General features: G+C 37.8%; 1 protein-coding gene across 1 annotated transcript; it reads left to right on the forward strand.

Annotated features, from left to right (window-relative positions):
• Nucleotides 1–310: 310 nt before the first annotated feature.
• st14a (ST14 transmembrane serine protease matriptase a) lies at nt 311–17804 on the forward strand. The gene is made up of 19 exons (XM_049577084.1): nt 311–751; nt 3508–3667; nt 5177–5307; nt 5441–5511; nt 6288–6454; nt 6629–6664; nt 8425–8659; nt 10411–10553; nt 10663–10766; nt 10895–11007; nt 11086–11222; nt 11305–11409; nt 11522–11629; nt 11727–11843; nt 12544–12666; nt 12851–13034; nt 14844–15115; nt 16041–16177; nt 16837–17804. The coding sequence occupies exons 1-19, from the start codon at nt 710–712 to the stop codon at nt 16993–16995; spliced, it is 2544 nt and encodes an 847-aa protein (XP_049433041.1). The 5' UTR covers nt 311–709; the 3' UTR covers nt 16996–17804.
• The last annotated feature ends 529 nt before the right edge of the window (nt 17805–18333 follow it).

An 18333-nucleotide genomic window follows, 5' to 3' on the forward strand; every position in this document is an offset into this window, starting at 1 on the left:
AAAATAGGCTGTATGAAACTTTGACTTTATCAGGATTTGACAAAATGTTTTAAATATTTGAATTCATTTATAACTTCTTTTGTGTGCAGGCTAAAATACAGCTGCTTCAAAACGCTCATTACAAATTGAATTCTTCCGGCAGTGTAAGTATAATAATCGAGTTAACAGCGTGGTTTGTTATCTCTTCTTTTTTCTACGTAGTCATTTTCCCATAAAAGGTCATTTAAAAAACATTAAACATTGTCCTTACCTGTGGCAGGTAAACAGGAAGTCGCTACAGGTGCGGAGTAGAGACACGCCCGCAGAAACCTGAAGCTCCCGGAAAAAGTTTTCCCTCTGCTGTTGCGTCCAGTTGCTCTCCTTCTGAGTCACACGCGACATATTGCGGTCAGACGGACATTCGTGAACATCTAGACGGAAGAAGACCCTCCTTATAAGACACCACAAGAGATTTTTGTTCGCTGTAACCTGATTACGGTTTAGATTTTTTTTATTCCTCGCTGGAAAGGTGGAGGTTGGATTCAGACAGACACAAGAATCATCTCTTGGCGACTAGGCCTGCAGGTTCACCTCGGAAAACAGCCAGTGGGCCGCACCAAAAACTACCACAAGTCAAAGAAATAACAAGAAGAGGAGAAGTTTGGGAGAGCTTAAGTAGTTTAGGTGTTTTTATTTTAATTTTAGCGGTCTGTGCAGGTGTTGAACCCTGATGGATTACATGGACAGTGGACTGAGATACACCCCAAAGTCGGTAAGAAACATATACTGATATACAGTCCACAAGTCATGCAACATAGGTGCAGGCTCTGTTTTGTCCTCTTAAATGTAGAATATGTGTTTGGGTTTTTTATGTAGGACTTTGGGTGTTACCTGAATCACCCTCCCTCCTAACATTGGTACTTGTTTGTGGGGCATAGAAACAAACTTAAAAGATGAGTTAAAGTTAGTGTGAACTTACAGGTAAGTACCCGTAACAAACCTGTCAGACATGAAATAGTAGGTCAGTGTTTTCATTCCACACATACACATAATACTTGAAAGGATGTCCCTGTAAACAACCATACAATTCTTTTAACTGTCTCTGCCACTCTTATCACCAGCACACCGTTTTGCCTGAAAACAAACATGTTACTAAGTGAAAAAGAAACCCAGCATTTAGAAGCTGAGAAAACCTGCTTTCATTCATTTGCCAAGCTTCTGGTTCTTTTCTGATTACAGGCTGTGCCGGCATTTTAATTTGGTATATTTGGGAGGTGAGCCTTTAAACTTGTTAATCCCATGTCATAAAAGCCCAGAAATGTTTACATTCATGAGAGCAAAAACTTCCTCTGAGGTTTCACAATCCCCCAAACGTGTTATTTTGATACAAGAAAATCTATGATCTGCACCTGCATCCTAAGATACATATGTCAAATCATTTAAACATGAGCAGTAGCTTGTGAAAATACCAGGAAACATTTATGTAATCTTTGTTCTTTTGCCCATGGTACACCATTCCACCAAACTGTCTTGTAAATGTAACAGGTTTTTTAAATATTCTGCTGCACTAGCTCCTGTTCTCTGCTGCCTTACTTTCAAGAAGTTAGCACAATGAAAAATGTATTAAGGCATCTTCCCACCAGCAGTATACAGTAAATGATACTCCAATTCCCTACCACCCTTTAAACAAATTCAGAGCTTTGGATAAAACCTTTTTAAAATAGTTATTCTCTCTGTCGAACTTCACTGAGCTTCATCAGAGAAGGTCCTCAGACAGCCGGCAGTCTTTGAGGAGCTGACGCCTGAATTCCTCCAGGTTCCTCCGCCCTGTTGCGACTTGTTGACTTGAGTCCCTCTCTTCTGTACACTACCATCCCTTAAAGATTACTTCACATTATCCCAGTGTTGTGATAAATACATGGCAATTTGTGAAAAAGGAGGATCTGTCCTAGGAGCACATCTGAGGTGTATTCAGTTGCAAAGTTGCTGTGTTGTGTTTCGGCCATTGATAGTGAGGCTGAGTAATAGTTTAATGCCATTTTGAATATATCATGAATACATGATGTTTATTAAGATTTACAATTCTGCTGTCTATAACAATAATAAGCAAGTTTCTGTTAAAGATGGACAAAATTAGGTGTGACGTGTTTAGCAATATCATTGGAATATTTCAGAATTTTGTGTTGTGATTGTGTGTTGTTTTTTTTAAGATAATTACACTGACTGAACCACACTGACACTGTTTACAAGCTCACTAAAGATATAAACTTAAAGATGGTTCGTTTGAAGAGTCATGAATCATAGTTCCAGTCATGATTCTGGTTGAAACGATTTGATGCCAGAAAGCTTCATCTTGTTAATATGGAGTTGGGGTGTTGTGTCATGTTCTCTCTGTTTCTTAATTTTGAATCCATCTCCCTTAGATATGTAGCTTTAAAAAACAACCCAGGCAGTGAATGCATTATGTATGTAATGTTTGGATAATAAACAAAGCAGAGTCACGCATATCTTTGTCACAGACTCTGCAGTGAGCCTTAAATGGCAGAAGTAAAAACCAGCTCTCAAAAAAATAAATGCTGCTGCCGGGCTATCCTAGACGCAGTAAAATTAGTTCAGTTATTAAGCATTAGTATCAGGTTTATACAGGCGGAAAGAAAGCATGCGTGTGTGTGTGTCCTTGGTCTACATTCACAGTTTTGCACTTTGTAACTTTAAAACTTTCACAAAATTAAAGTCATGGGAATCTTTTTTGAGTTCTTTTAAACAACGTCCCAGAGCTTGTAAGATTTTTTTCTTTGTCATTGTCCTGTGAATTAGTCTAGTTTTTTAGGGTCCTTTTAATTTTCTACTACAGTTCAGTAAGCACACATTCTTGTGTTCCACTTCAGACCTGCAAGTGGTTCGCTCCCAGCAGGTTTGACAGGATTTTACAAGGTGAAACCTTTGTACTCCCTCCCCCGCCTCTGTCTCACCTCTTAAGGTGACTCACGCACAGAGATCATTTCTAATTCATTTACAGAACCAGACATTGAAACTGTCCTTTCTGTTTTTTTATGAGTTCATTTTTTTATAAAAATCTTAAGATTTCTTTCCCTTAAGAAGTCATAAGTCAAAGAAAAGAATTTGGTCATATTTCAGTATGTATTTTCACAATTTCTCTGGTTGAGAACATAATTCTGTAGGTCACCATAGGCTGGGACATTCCTAAAATATACAAGTACCTACTTGCTGCCTGCTGCTGTCACTTATCTTTAGTTGATTATCTACTCAGGACAAGCAAAGACAGTCACTTCTGTTCTGTCTTAAGGTTAGCGTTAGGGTTAGGAAAAGAAAAACAACATCAAAAGTGTCACTGAAGGAACATCCTTGAGGCAAAGCTCCTGCAGCTTTATGTCCACAAATGTCTTCACACTTCTGTGAAATGGTTGGAATTAATATTTGGAGGTTGTTGTTTTAGCATAATATAGGGTCTTCAGTGTTACGTGTTGATCATTCATTCACTCATAAAACTGTATGTCTGTCTTCTAGGACAAAGACTGGGACACCAATGTCCAGTTCCTGCCAGCATCGGATAACAAAAAGCTTGAGAAGAAGAAGGGTCCAGGGAAAGTTGGGGCTGTGATTGGTGTGGTCATCTTCGCTCTCGTTGTTGCGCTTATGACCGGACTGCTGGTCTGGCACTTCCACTGTAAGTAGTCCCTCCTTAGTACAAATTCTATTAATAGGAAACAGTAGCAAACATTTAATAAAAAAAAGCACAGAAACGTTGAACTAACCTGATCACAATGAAAAACATTGCTACAAAGGTAGGTGATGTCTGTCATGTAATCTGTCAGGTAACTTACAAACTATGTGCTTGGTCAACATGAGACAAATATTAGAGTGCAGCAAAGCCTTGTTATTAAAGTCAAGAGGAACAGTCTCAGCAACCATGATGGCAGTTAAATTGAAGTGACAAAGATGAACACTTTCGAACAGTTAATATGATAGACATTTATAGCATGTACAGGGTTGACTAACTGGCAAGCATCCAAATTTGTCCCACTGTTGTAGTATGTTGATGAAGTTGTTTTTCAAAGTTAAAGTCCTTTTTTATGAAATGTTTGAATAATTCTGTTAAATTGTGCATATGTTTTTTCACGTCCTTTTCAGAGCACTTAAATTTGATTGTTGTCATTCATGCTAGTACAGTGAATTATGAGAAAATAGTTCAAAAAGGTCCTTTTGCACATTGTTGTGAAAGTCCCTCTCCACTCAACAATGTTTTTTCCATGTTTATGAATCATCTATACTGACTTGTATCCGTGTACAGTTTGTCACTAGAAAGGTGTTTTCAAATTCCGCAATATTTGTATTTCCCTAAAATCTAAGATTGAAATATACACGAGGGAGATAGATTAGGTACATAACTAATACAAAAGCCAATTGCTGTCTAATACGGGAAACACATATCGCCGAGGTTTTTGACAGCAAACATGGTAGAGTGTGCAGTTTTTGGAACTTCCTTCCATTATCTACAAAAAAGCCCATCTTAACAGATATTATTGTATGTTTAACAAATAGTAACACTGCATTAGTCACTGCCACTTAGCCTACATGTTAACAAGCTAAAAACAACATAAATAAAAGTTACCTGATATGTCTGCCAGTGGCCAATTTTAGTGCATAACAGACTTCTCATCTGAGTCAGACTGAGGCTCCAACATGTTTGGCTGAATCTCCTATGTTTACTCCTACAATGGTAACACGCTAACAAACAGGATCAAAATCTGTCTTCTTTGGTGGAGTAAAGATATGGATCAAAAGGAAGAGAGAGAGCATATTCGTTTTTCTATCCTCTTTTAGTTCCTTCTGAAAAATAACAAAAGCACATAGGCATAAAAGTTTTTGATAGACCAAGAAATGTTCATAAACAAGTTAGTGCTCAGTGCCCTTTGTTCTGTTTATTCTGTCTGATTATTTGCACATGCAAATTATTTAAACCTAGAGGGAGAGATTAAAGCTACATCAGTTGAAAGAAACTTAAAACTCCACAACTCAAAAGATAGACGGGGAAAAGAAATTAGTGACAAACAAAGAAAAGTTAACAAAGCCAGAAATCAGATGAAAAGCCACAGTGCTAAGATAAAACAGGCTGAACTCTTGTGTAGTAAGAGTATGGGTGTGCATCTTCAGTCTTGTCTGTGTGATCCTGCAGTTCGTAAAGATGTGCGGCACAAGAGGATGTACAGTGGCTCCATGCGGATCACCAACCAGGTGTTTGAAGAGGCCTACGAGAACTCTAACAGCTCAGAGTTCAAGGCGCTGGCAAAGCAGGTGACATCACAGGTGAGACTTCTGCTCAGGGCTCTTTGCCTCTGCTCTGTTCTCAAAAATGAAATTCAACTGTGTGTCAACAATTGTTTTTTAGGTGTTTTCAAACAGCTCCGATTCATGCTCTGTTTACTCCTTTCTCTTTCAGCTTAAAGCCATCTATTCCAAAAGTCCACAGTTGGCCAAATACTATGTTGGTTCTACAGTTCAGGCTTTCAGGTACAACTTCTTATTACCTCTTTTAGAAGCACCATGTTTCCTGTTTGTTTTTTGTGTTGGTTCATGGGACATCTCAAAAATGGATTAAACTGAAGTTTGGAAGAAAACTAGGCCACTGGTGAAGGAACAAGTGATTGTTTTTGTAGTGCATACATGCAGATCTAATAGCACCACCATTTATACCACACTAATCTCTAAACATTTTCTCGTATTAAAATTGCAAGTTCAGAGGATTATGCAGATATGTGCTCTCTGCTTTTGAATGCCGGCATTTTTTTTAAAGACGATTTCCATGCCCCAATATGGATGGGATTTACTGTTAAAGATATACTAAATGGGATATTCCTAAAATACAATGTATAGACTTGTATAGTAGCAAATAATTGTAATAGTAATTCCTCTCATCCATCACTTATGACCCACAATAAGTGTGTAGTGGTGTGTTTTTCTACAAAGATCCTGCCCTCTGTTTGTATTTTCTTATTTTATGTTTTGTGTGACATTGATGGACTGGTAAATTAAGAAAATGACATCACTTTATGGTAATGCACTTGCAAGACAACACATATGATATTGTGATATCCAAAATCTAGGACTATCTCCTCTCATATCACAGTATTGATATAATATCAATATATTGCCCAGCAGTGCTGAGCCATTATATTCTTGATATATCAGCACGCATGCATCTGTATGATCGTTTTTAGTATAGTGACATTTTGTTTTTTAATTTGCGCCACCTCTATACCGTTTCATTTGTGTCTTGTTGCTCTTAGTGAAGGCAGTGTTATTGCCTACTACCTCTCTGAGTTCAATGTTCCTGCGGGCCAAGAAGCATCTGTCGACCAAGCCATGTCTATGATGGAGAAGCTGGTGGAAAAAGAGCAGCGTACCCTGTACAGACCTGGCAACTCACTCTCTTTACAAGATGTGCGGTCCTCAGGTAGAGTCAAGGCAACTGAAGGCCAAACTTGTTTGTGATTCAGTCTATAAACCAAACTGTTTAGCTTGCGGTTTGTTGTAGAATGTCAACGTCTGTCTGATTGTGGACTTGCTGTTTTCTGTTTTGTTGTCAACATCCTCTTCTAAATCATTTGTTTTGTGTTTCATCTCACAGTGCTTGATGAACGGCTGCTCTCAACATCATTCAGCAGTAAGTGCTCATTTTGCATCCAACATTTAGTCATCAAGAGTTATCTTTGACAGCTCATCTATAAAAGTAACAGCAAACATGTCTAACACATAAATAGTTCATGGGGTTTGGAGCATGTTACCATAGCTGAAACCTTTATTGATTATCATATCTGGACACTTGTTACGTAAGATTATTTCTTTGGACATATAGAGCAAATCACAGTGACATCACTCTAAAAACAACAGTTACTTCTGGGTGGACATCTGGCAATTGATTTGAATTTTGGAGATATGTGAAATCAGCAAACTGGTTTATTTTTGTTATCATTTTAGTTGTAACTGTAAAGTGTAAAGAATTATAGTTAAACATGGTGGTCCAACCTATCTGATTATCTTCGACAAAACTAAGTCCAGTTGCATTCCATTCAATTGCCTTGAGATAACTATGACTATGATAACTATGGATAAATGAGAATATCCACAGGCAACCTATCTGATGTTTTTTGTGTGCCTATTTCATGTACCCTGGTGCTATTTACTGCAATTTGCTGCTGTGGGCAGGGGCCACAACAAAACATATTTTAGCTACCTAAAAAAAAACAAAAACAAATATCTATCCAAGTGTCTATTTTCACTGCTTTACCTTACACACTAGGTGCATCTGCAAAGTAAAATGAATGTTTTTGTCAGTGAGTGTGGTGGCTTTGAGATAATGGCTTCAATTCCCCTTCAGAAATCACTGTCTGGCGGCAAGGTGAAATGGTGCAACTAAATTAAATATAGTGTACTCTGAAATTGATGTTGATTTTTTTACGTGAGCCTCTTTAAGGAAGCTAAAAACTAACCTATTGAGGCACCATTTGCACGCATTAAATAATTTCATGTACGTAACATGGGGCTTTTCTACCCAGAAGTTATTGTAAACAAACATCGTAATTTGGTTTCAGTGTTGGGGCGAAAAACTAGTTACATAATTAGGTAACAAAACAAATGTTTCTGTAATCTGTTAAAGTTACTGAGAAAAAATATGAAATGACATCACAGTTACTAATCAGAATGTTGGTATTAACAAAAAGGTTACATTGGTATATATATTTGTGGGTAAAAAGTTGATAGAATATAATATTCATTTGTTGTTTTGTGTTTTTTGCCATACAGGAATGCCTTCCTGTGGCATAGCCTGTTTCCTGACATTTTTCGGCTTTATTGCCCAGTTCAAAACATTTGTTAAGACAGTAATTAAACAGTGATCAAACGTACTAAGTTATATTACTTTAATGATGTGATTACAATAGGTGCTTTAGATAATAGTTATTATTACATTTTTAACGGTGTAACTAACAATCCATAACCTATTACATTTCAAAAGTAATCGTCCCAACACTGTTCAGTCTATAGATGCCTGACAAAAAAATATGTTTTTTTTTTTTTTTCAGCTATCTTTCTACCCAGCAAAAATTGAAAATTATGAAATGTAAATTATGCAGAAAATGCAAGTCTGACTGGCATGATAATCATGCAGTTTAGTCATATTTGGGTGTGCAATTTGTTGATGTTTTCCCTAATGAGTTTTAATGAGAAATGCAAAATTTTGGAAGAAGTGTACAAGACTTTCTCTTTATCTTAATCGTAATTTAGCAGCAGCATCAGTATGACTTATTTACTTTTAGTCCAGTGTTTCATCATACCCAGAAAATGTACTGCACTGATGTACAAATGTTGGCATAGTGATATCAGAATTAATGTGAGCACCACTAAAAGCCATTGTTTCTGTCTCAGGTTGTTTCAGTTTTTCAGAACATACAAGGACCAATCACATAGAACAGATCCAGTCCCCTGGCTTCCCAAACAAACCTTACCCCCCCAACACCTTCATCCAGTGGCAGCTGAGAGCAGACCCCGGCTATGTCATCAAACTTGAATTTGATACAATGAATCTGGAAGAGGTATGCAAGAATGACTTTGTCAAAATCTACGACTCCTTGGTGGCCATTGAGACCCGCGTTATGGAAGAGTGAGTTTTCCTTTTGTCTCATTAAAATACAGCTTCACACAGACAAACAACTTGCCTGCCTTCTTCCCTCTTATTTTCCTGCAGTGGCACACAGTACATGTTTTTAGATTTGGATTGAAAGGAACATACTATATCTTGTATGTAAGGCCCTCTGCTGGTCAGATGGGCCCTTTACATTACCTGAGTAATGCCTCATGCCAGAATGTTACCTCTTTTAATATGACAGTTAAATCTGGGAGCAGTTGAGATGAAAAGCTGAGAATGTGATTGCTTTTTCCAAAGTGCAAAAACAACATGCAACAACCAGGACTTTTACAGGCAGAACATGTGTGCATGGTAAAATCATTAGTGGCATTCTTGCAGGGGAGTAATAAAAACGTCTCGATCTAGATTAACTCTACATATACCGTTTTCTTAGTGGATGAGGAAATTCTTTTCATATTTTAAAGGTCCAGTGTGTAGGATTTAGGGGAATATATTGACAGGAATGGAATATAATATGATAAGTATGTTTTCTTTAGTATTTAAAGCTATAGTGCATAACTTCTTCAAGTCCGTAAATGTCCGTTTCACCCAAGCCACTACTAGAGGAGATGACACAATGCTGATTAAGCCAATCGGCTCCTCTAACATCTTGCGGTATTTTTCAATATATATCATTTTTAGTATGCGTGTCGACCAGCGACATTCCCGCGCTGGCACACAGGAAATGCTTCCTCACAGCAAGAAGGGAGGGGGAGGAAGAGCGGAGAGTGTCATAGCAAGAGGTAGAGCGCAGGTAGAAAGAAAAAGCAACATGGCGGAGAAGCGGCCGAGACACAGTTCAGAAGTGGATCCTACCACAAAGGCAAGTGTTACTCTGTGTACGGTGTGTGGCGACTGGCGAGTGCTACTCTGTGTACATGGAAGTGCCGCCGGATTATTAGTTGTAATAACGCATTATCCGCTGGGAGGCGACAGAAGTTACACACTATAGCTTTAATCACCTGAAAATAGCACTTGCAGTGTTTTTATTGCCTTAAAATGAGCCATTTATATTTATATAAGGAGCAGGACCTCGTTGACAGAGTACGCCATGCTGCACCGCCATGTTTCTACAGTAGCTCAGAACAGACAAAGCAACAGACAGATCTCTAGATAGGGCCATTTGCATCCGACGTGCTGAACAGCGTTGCAGGAACGCTGATTTGTAGCGTAAAACTGCTTTATCAGTTATAAGATTTTTATTCCAGTTTTAATCACCTGGTCTGTTTGTTTTGGAGAGGAAGAGACCTCTGCAGATTAATTGGCTTCCGGTAGAAACCTTGTGAATAGTAAACACTGAAGGAATTCTATCTGGGAGATGTTTCTGTCTGTTGCATTCTGCAATCCTCACTGCTAGATGCCTCTGAATCCCCCTGAATCTTACACACTGCTCCTTTAATATATGATTAAACTCAATCCATGTCCAAGGAACCAGGCTTATAAGACTGTAATATGATGTATTTTGTTTGTGCCAAAGGTAAAAATCAAGGTTCAATGAGAATTTTAATTCTTAAGTAGAGGGGAAAAATTTCAGAAAGACCATTTTGCACATAAATGTTTCCATTGAAGTCTGATCCCAAAAAAAAGATGTTTTAGAATCAACTCATGCCAATCAGTAAGTGATTTTACAGCGAACATGTAATTTAAACAAAACTGCAGTATAATTATCACATCAGTGAACAATACATATAGGAAATTTATGTTGTCTGTGTTTTTTTTCTCTACAGGATGTGTGGATACTACTCACCTAGTGAGCCACTGACATTTCTGTCATCTGGCAATGTCATGCTGGTGATGATGGCCTCAAATGACAAGAAGAACTACCCTGGTTTTAGAGCAACAGTCTCACAAGTCCGACGTGGAAGTAAAGGTAGGGACTAATGTCTGGGTGGTTGAAGCCTATGTAGGTCTCTTTGTTATGAGCTGCACTATAAATGTTAAATATTTGTGCAAACACTGACACTTACATTTTTTAACAGGAACAACATGTGGTGGCCAGTTGACAGGTGAAAAAGGCAGCTTCTCTTCTCCCAACTTCCCAAATTATTATCCTCCTCGAACTTCATGCCAGTGGACAATCCAGGTCAGACATCGACAATTGATCCACACAGCCATATCATAAATTTCAAACAGGTTTCTGTTCTATTTTGTTCTTCAGAAGGTCACGTCACCTTGTCAATTGGTTTTTACTCATCTCTGTCTGTCATTAAGGTCCCTGACGGTAAAGCGGTGAAAGTGACATTCAGAAAGTTCCTCATGGCTGAGCACGGGCAGGAAAACAGTAAAGACTGTCGCAAAGACTACGTGGAGGTCAATGGAAAGAAGTGAGTCTTTGATTATATGTCTACATTGGAATTATGTAACAGAGCAGAAATTACAGTGCTTGTGTGTTTCATTGTCAGACTGTGTGGAGACAAGCCTGATGGAACAGTGACAGAAACCAGCAGCACCAACAAAATGAGTGTGGTGTTTTTCTCCGATGACTCCTATGTGGACCGAGGTTTTAATGCAACATATGAGGCCATTGACGTTAAAGACCGTAAGTGATTTAGTTTCTCACTGATAATGATAAGTTCTTTACATTAGGCAAGTGTATCTGACCGTAACTCTTTCATCCACAGCTTGTCCAAAGCAGTTCCAATGCAAAAATCAGCAGTGCATTAACAAAGACCTCAGGTGTGATGGCTGGAATGACTGTGGAGACATGAGTGATGAATTAAACTGCAGTAAGTGCTGTTTACTCAGATTATACTCAGAAGGAGTAGTCAAAATCAGTAGTCTTAATTCCTCTCTACAATGGTGGTACACAAAATGATTTTAACTGTATTTTCCATCCAGAGTGCAATTCAGAGGACATCACCTGTAAAAATGGGTTGTGTAAGCCCATGTTCTGGAAATGTGATGGTGTAGATGACTGTGGAGACCGCACAGATGAGTTGAACTGTGGTAAGACCTGTTAACACTTATGGATGGATTCTACATGACCACTGAAAGGCCTTCAATCTTTTCAGTTTTCTTATGCCTGTCTGTTTTGTTTTCTAAGGTGGATGCAAATCTGGACAAATAACGTGTAAAAATAATAAATGTGTTTCCGAAAAAAATCGCTGTGACGGCACGGACGACTGTGGGGATGGGTCAGATGAGCTTGAATGTGGGAGAAGTAAGAATTGTTTTCTAAATCACAAAAATGTCACTGAATGTACTATATATCTTATTAAAATGTCTTTTTTTTTTTTTTTCCAAAATATGAGATATGATTCGCTACTTTATGTGCTGACTTATTGAGCTATTTATTGAATTCTTTTCCACAATTGTTTCCAGCAGATTTACTCTTTAGCCATAACATCTTTAACAGGTGATACAATGTCAGAGATGTGTGAATATTTTTTTTTTGTCTTATTCTGGAGTTCTTTAGCCCACAAGCAGTTAAAAAAAACAACAACATTTTTCCAAACAACTTAAAGGTATGCTATGCAGGATTGTGGGGTTAATGTCAGAGATGTGTGAATAGTTTTTTTTGTCTTATTCTGGAGTTCTTTAGCCCACAAGCAGTTAAAAAAAAACAACAACATTTTGGAAAATACTGGCAGAGGGCAGAGTCTCTGCAGAAAAATACACCACCACATACTTGTAGTGGGTCATGAATTATGACCAAGAGGGATTACTCCTGTGTGAGTCTATACATTGTTTTCTAGGAATATCCTGCATAGTGTATCTTTTAACTGCTGTGCAAATGTAAAGTTCCCTTCTGTTTAAAATTTTTGTACATGTGTTACAAACACATTTCTAATTAACACATAATTGATGACTGCAGGAATTCATAGTTTGAATTTTTATTGTTCTTTCTTCCCTCTCTGTAGGCACTGATGCAAGATGCACTGATCTTACATATAGATGTAAAAACAATAAATGCATCAGTAAAGTGAACCCAGAATGTGACGGGACACAGGACTGTGAAGATGGATCTGATGAGGAGAACTGTGGTATGTCACAATCAAAACCTCAGTGGGTGTATGTACTTTGTCTCAGATTTTAAAACCAGTAATTATTGCCATCTGCATTGTTTAACTTGCATCAAAAAACAGATGTGAACTTCCACCCACTCCAGGCACGAAAGCAAGCTGCAACAAGTCAGCCCTGTGACTGATTGATTTTGTTACTTTGCAGATTGCGGGAGGAGTATGTTCAAGACGTCACGTATCGTGGGCGGTCAGGATGCAGAAGCAGGGGAGTTTCCCTGGCAGGTCAGCCTCCATGTGAAAGGTTTTGGCCACGTGTGCGGAGCGTCCATCATCGATCGACGCTGGCTGGTTACTGCTGCCCACTGCGTGCAAGATGACGGCAGAACAAGGTAGCATTTTACTTAATGCTGTATGTTCTCACTGGCAAATATAAATCTTTACTTTTCTGCATGGTTTGAATAAATTAGGGCTTATACTTGCAGATCTCTCAGAATGGTGATCAGTTTTCATATTGCAGATATTAAGCCGATGCTCCTCTGCAAAAGAAAATGAAATGAGTGCAACAATAAAATAACAAAAAGTCCCCTACAGTATCAGTGGATTTTTTACCTAACCACACAACAGTAGAGCCATCTTTACATAAATAAAAGTTCTCTCCAAATCCTGCAAAATAAATATGTCATCCTTCTTCAAGACCTCGAATAGTCTTGAATACAGTTAAATAGAGTGTGAACACAAAAACAGGGGCTGTTACACTTTATAGATTTTCTGAAAGGCCGCAAGTGCTTCTTAAATTCTTTGGGTCATTGGGACAAAATAACTTGAGTTTAAATATTCTGTAAACAATTTGTCACATGCATAGTGAAACCTTAGACCTCTGTGTTTTTACAAACACCACAATGCTTGAATGTGTGCGTGAATAATTTAACATGCATGAACCCTTTCCAGGCCCTCAGTGCAACTTTTAGATGCATGTTTACACCATGCTTCTCTTTATAACAGTAAGCTCCGTTTAGAGCCATCACAATAACATCTTGATATTGAAGGTCTTTAAACAATGCATATTCTGCTGAAGATTGATATTTATGCAATGGCTCAGTGGGATCAAAACAATGATAACTGCCTTTAATAAATTCCTTTAAAAACTCAATTCACTTTGAATGCCATCTGAGTTAAAACATTCTCTTCTACACTCGCTGCTCTTTGAAACTTAAGCATTTTTCAAACATTTTTCCCATGCTTTTGTGTCTAAATGATAATGGGAGCAACTATTTTTTAAATTTGTCCAATATTGAGAGAGAGGGCTGCAGCCACAAAACACCCACAATATAACCAGATGGGACAATCATGCACTGTCACTTTGCATCCATTAAAAGTGGTTATTTTTGCCACAGACAAGCTCAAATTGTTATTGTGAGTGTCTGCGGTGTCTCTCTACCTTTCAGTTGATTAGCTCTGTTTGTAATTGTGTCTAAGTCTTGCTCAAGGAGAAGTTTCATTCTGAAATCTCATAAGATGTGACTTGTTGTAACAAGACCAAATCATAAATGTGAGAGGGCATAATGTGTTGTGCTAGAGTACATAAAGTGTAGCTTTAGTGTTATCTAAAAGATTTTCAAGTCATGGAAGGTTATTTAGCTGATTTTGACAATGTGGATGAGGGCTTTGAATTTGATGGCCACCTTATAGTTTTTGAGCCAGAGTATATGTCTCATGAAATTTCAGAACAAGACTTTTCCTCCAACGGGACTTAGACACAATAACAAACAGATTGACTCAAGCATAAGGTAAAGAGACTCTTCAAACACTTAGAATAACAATCTGAGCCTGTCTGTAGCAAAAATGCCCACTATTAATGGACATACAGTGACAGACTTACACTTGCCCCAGTTAGCAATAAGGATGTCACGCGGCTGCTGGCTGCAGCCCTCTCTCTCTCTCTCTCTCAATTCTGGACCCATTTCAAAAATTGTTGTTTACATCAGTCACTCAGACATAAAAGCATAGGAAATAGGGTCCATGTTGAAAAATGGCAAAGTTGCCTTTTAACTAATGATTAACAAGGTCTGAACAGCTAGGCCTAACTAATGGGTTTTTCATTAATATTTTCTGATGTGATTTTTGTGCCACGTGATGTGGCTATTAATCATCCTAGATTAAGAATGAACTTTGCGATCTGTTTTGGTGTGCGTCCTCAGATTCTCCCAGCCCGGCACTTGGGAAGCTAACCTCGGCATGCACAGCCAGCAGCAGACTGGAAATCCCGTGGTGAAGAGGAACCTGAAGCAGATCATACCCCACCCTAACTACAATGACTTCACCTTTGACAATGACATTGCCCTGATGGAGCTGGACAGTCCTGTCACCTACTCTGATTACATCAAGCCCATCTGCTTGCCGGCTCCCCAACACGATTTTCCAAGTGGGAGCACTGTGTGGATCACTGGATGGGGTGCCACTCGAGAAGGAGGTGAGTCCGCACAAATAATAAGCCTTGTATTTCTCATTTTCGTCAAGAGCCACTAGTAAAGAACTATCAGTCAGTCATAGTTTCTTGTTTGTGAGTTGTTAATTGGATGTAATATTGGTGTTAGAGCTGCAACAATTAATCAATTATTCTATTCGCTGTCAAATTTAAAATAATCGCCAACTAATTTGATGATCAAGTATTCAGCTTGAGCAATTTTTTAAGAAAAAAGTCAAAGTTCTCCAATATTAGCTTCTTAAATTAGAATATTTTATTGTTTCTTTACTCATTTATGACAGTAAACTGATTATCTTTGGGTTGTAGACAAAACAAGACATTTGAGCACATCATCTTTGGCTTTGAGAAAAACTGATTAACATTTTTCACTATTTTCTTACATTTTATAGTCCAAACAACTAATTGATTAATCAAGAGATGAATCGACAATTAAAATGATAAGTAGTTGCAGCCCTAATTGGTAGTTGGTAGTAGTAGTCAATGCTGATTCAAATTTGACTGAATAAAGAAAATCATCAGATTATCTCTGAAAAATATTTTTAAGCTCCGAATAAATGTTTTTAATTGTAATATACATTATAATTGGGTGGTTAATTCAAATATGCATTTGGTTTGTTTTGGTTTAGTGTTAATTTTGTTTGATGATTCTCTGATATATACTGGGTTTTCATAATTTGTTAAAATACTTTCATTGTAGTAGCTCTATATTTGCCTACAAATAGATGTCATGTAGTATGTACGTTAATACACACCAAACCTTTTTACTGAGGACCTGCCATCAGAAACAATAACTTATCTCTGATGAAGGCCTGCCATTACCGGAAGCTCGATCACTGGGAAAGTCCCAACCTAATGACATGACATTTAGACCAAGCGTGATGGTATACTCCTGTGTGTGTTTGCGCTTCAGGATTTGCTGCAAAAGTGCTCCAAAAGGCCCAGGTCCGAATCATCAACCACACAGTGTGTAACGATTTGATGGGAGGGCAAATCACATCTCGGATGATGTGTGCTGGAGTGCTGAGCGGAGGAGTCGATGCTTGTCAGGTAATAAAAAGCCCATGCTGCCCTGCTTTCTCTCTTTCTGTTCCTCTTTGAAGGACATCTTTCTCCAAGGAGGATTCACAAAACAAAGGGATGTGAATATTTTGAACAGTATGCAAAGTTGACAATTATCCAAAAAATCAACTGTTGTCAACTATACTGTGGTGATGAAAGTGTAAGGCTTGCTCAGTTGTATAGAGTAGAATATCACCCAGACCAGTTGCTTAGTATCCTTGTTTTCTAAAGAAGCATAATGCTTTCACTTGAGCAAAAAAATCTGCTTTGTTCTTCTGAATCATTTTGACTATTATCTCAGAATTTTGAGATAACTTTTCATTGACAAAAATCTACTTTTGTTTTTCTGAATTAATCAGAACAATCTCATGAGAATTCACAATGTTCTTACCTTGTTTAAAAAAAAGAGCAGTGAGTGCATTACGCTGTGTTTTTTTATTATTACGATTTTATTTTGCATTGCCTCACAGTTTAAATGATCACATGGCCATGGACTTTACAAAAACCCATTTCCAATGAAAAAATGGAAAAATTAGAAAGGGATGGTGAAGGAGGAAAAGGTGAAGAAAGGGCAGAGAGAGAAAGGAAAATTCCCCACACAGTTCCCATGTAGTAACTTAAGGTACATGTCTATTTGTCTCCGTTAGGGTGACTCTGGCGGCCCTCTGTCCAGTCCATCTACAAGTCGTATGTTCCTGGCAGGAGTGGTCAGTTGGGGTGATGGCTGTGCCCGCAGAAACAAACCTGGCATCTACACAACAGTCACCAAATACCGTGGCTGGATCAAAGAGAAGACGGGAGTGTAGACGACTGCAGAATAGTCGGACTCAGGCCCTATTGACATTAACACAGATTGATGACCATTTTTTGCTTTGCCACTCTGACTTTTCAGCTGAAGTAGTGGCCTTGACTCCCAGTCGCAGCTGCAGTGGAAAATGCACTGTTTGCTTGAAGAGCAGTTTCAACACATTTTATGTCTACTGTGATTTTTATGAGGGTGGGGTTGATGAAATGTTTTTAAATGTAAATAAATGTTTTATTTTTGTGGTTTTTTTGCTGTTGTTTTAGTGTATTTTGATGGAGAACAATGTTATGTGCTGCACGCGAAATAGATTTTAGGTGTGATCATTACACATGTACATAAATGGAAATGTGCATCCTTGTACTCTGTGTTGTCCTGTGTTTTATCAGTATATGTAATTATTTCCCACCATGTTTTGTTGTTGTCTTTGTTCTAAATTTTATAAATTTAAAACAAAATGACAGTACGCTCATTCCACCTTACCTCCTATGGCTTGGTATCTTACAAATTATATCATTTATTTTTACTCCAGCAGAAATCCCTGAGAAGTTAATGATATGAATGTTCACTAGCATTAGCCTTGTTATCATGCACAGCATTTCATTTTAACAGCTGTAAACTGCTTTTCTATCAGCATAAAAAACAGCATATTATAGTAGGTTTTGTTTGAGTTCCATCTCTCATGTTTAATACAATGTTATGACCTCTGTTTCATTCAGCACAAAATCAGTACTCATGACAGTTCAGTCCATCTCAAATCTGTAAATGTGTGTTTTATAGCAGATGTTTTTAAATAAAATATGTCTAATATAACCGTCTTTGCATTTGTGTTATCATTCTCTGACATGCAGTTTATCTATGATTTTTGAATTACTTTATGACAACCATATTGGTTATCCTTTGCAACTAATTTAAACTGAGCTCGGATTTGAATTGATTTGTTCACTGTGCAATATTTTCATTTAGTCTTTACTTCGACAGGATGTTTATGGGTATTACAAGATAGATAAATGATGGGGGTGTCAGAAAGAAATGCTCTTTCTGGTCCAGATTCAAATTATAATTTATGCTGTTTTTATATTTGCTTTTCATATGTGTCTCCATTGTTTTCTTTTAAGTGTCATTGAAAGAAGCTTTTATGTGTGGCAAATGTGAGGGGTAAAAAAAATACGGTGTGTCATCTGAAAAGGCCAGTCGCTTGAATAAATGTTTTTTAATGCAACATTCTTTCATTTCCACAGTAAAACATTAAAAAACAGACCGATTTAATTCACCCCGGAACAAAGAACAAACGAATATACCCTTGCCCTTTTCCGGAAGATATTTAAAAACGGAGCGGATA

This window comes from Epinephelus fuscoguttatus, linkage group LG5 (genome assembly GCF_011397635.1).
Source record: "Epinephelus fuscoguttatus linkage group LG5, E.fuscoguttatus.final_Chr_v1".
In the NCBI taxonomy this organism is placed as follows: Eukaryota; Metazoa; Chordata; class Actinopteri; order Perciformes; family Serranidae; genus Epinephelus; species Epinephelus fuscoguttatus.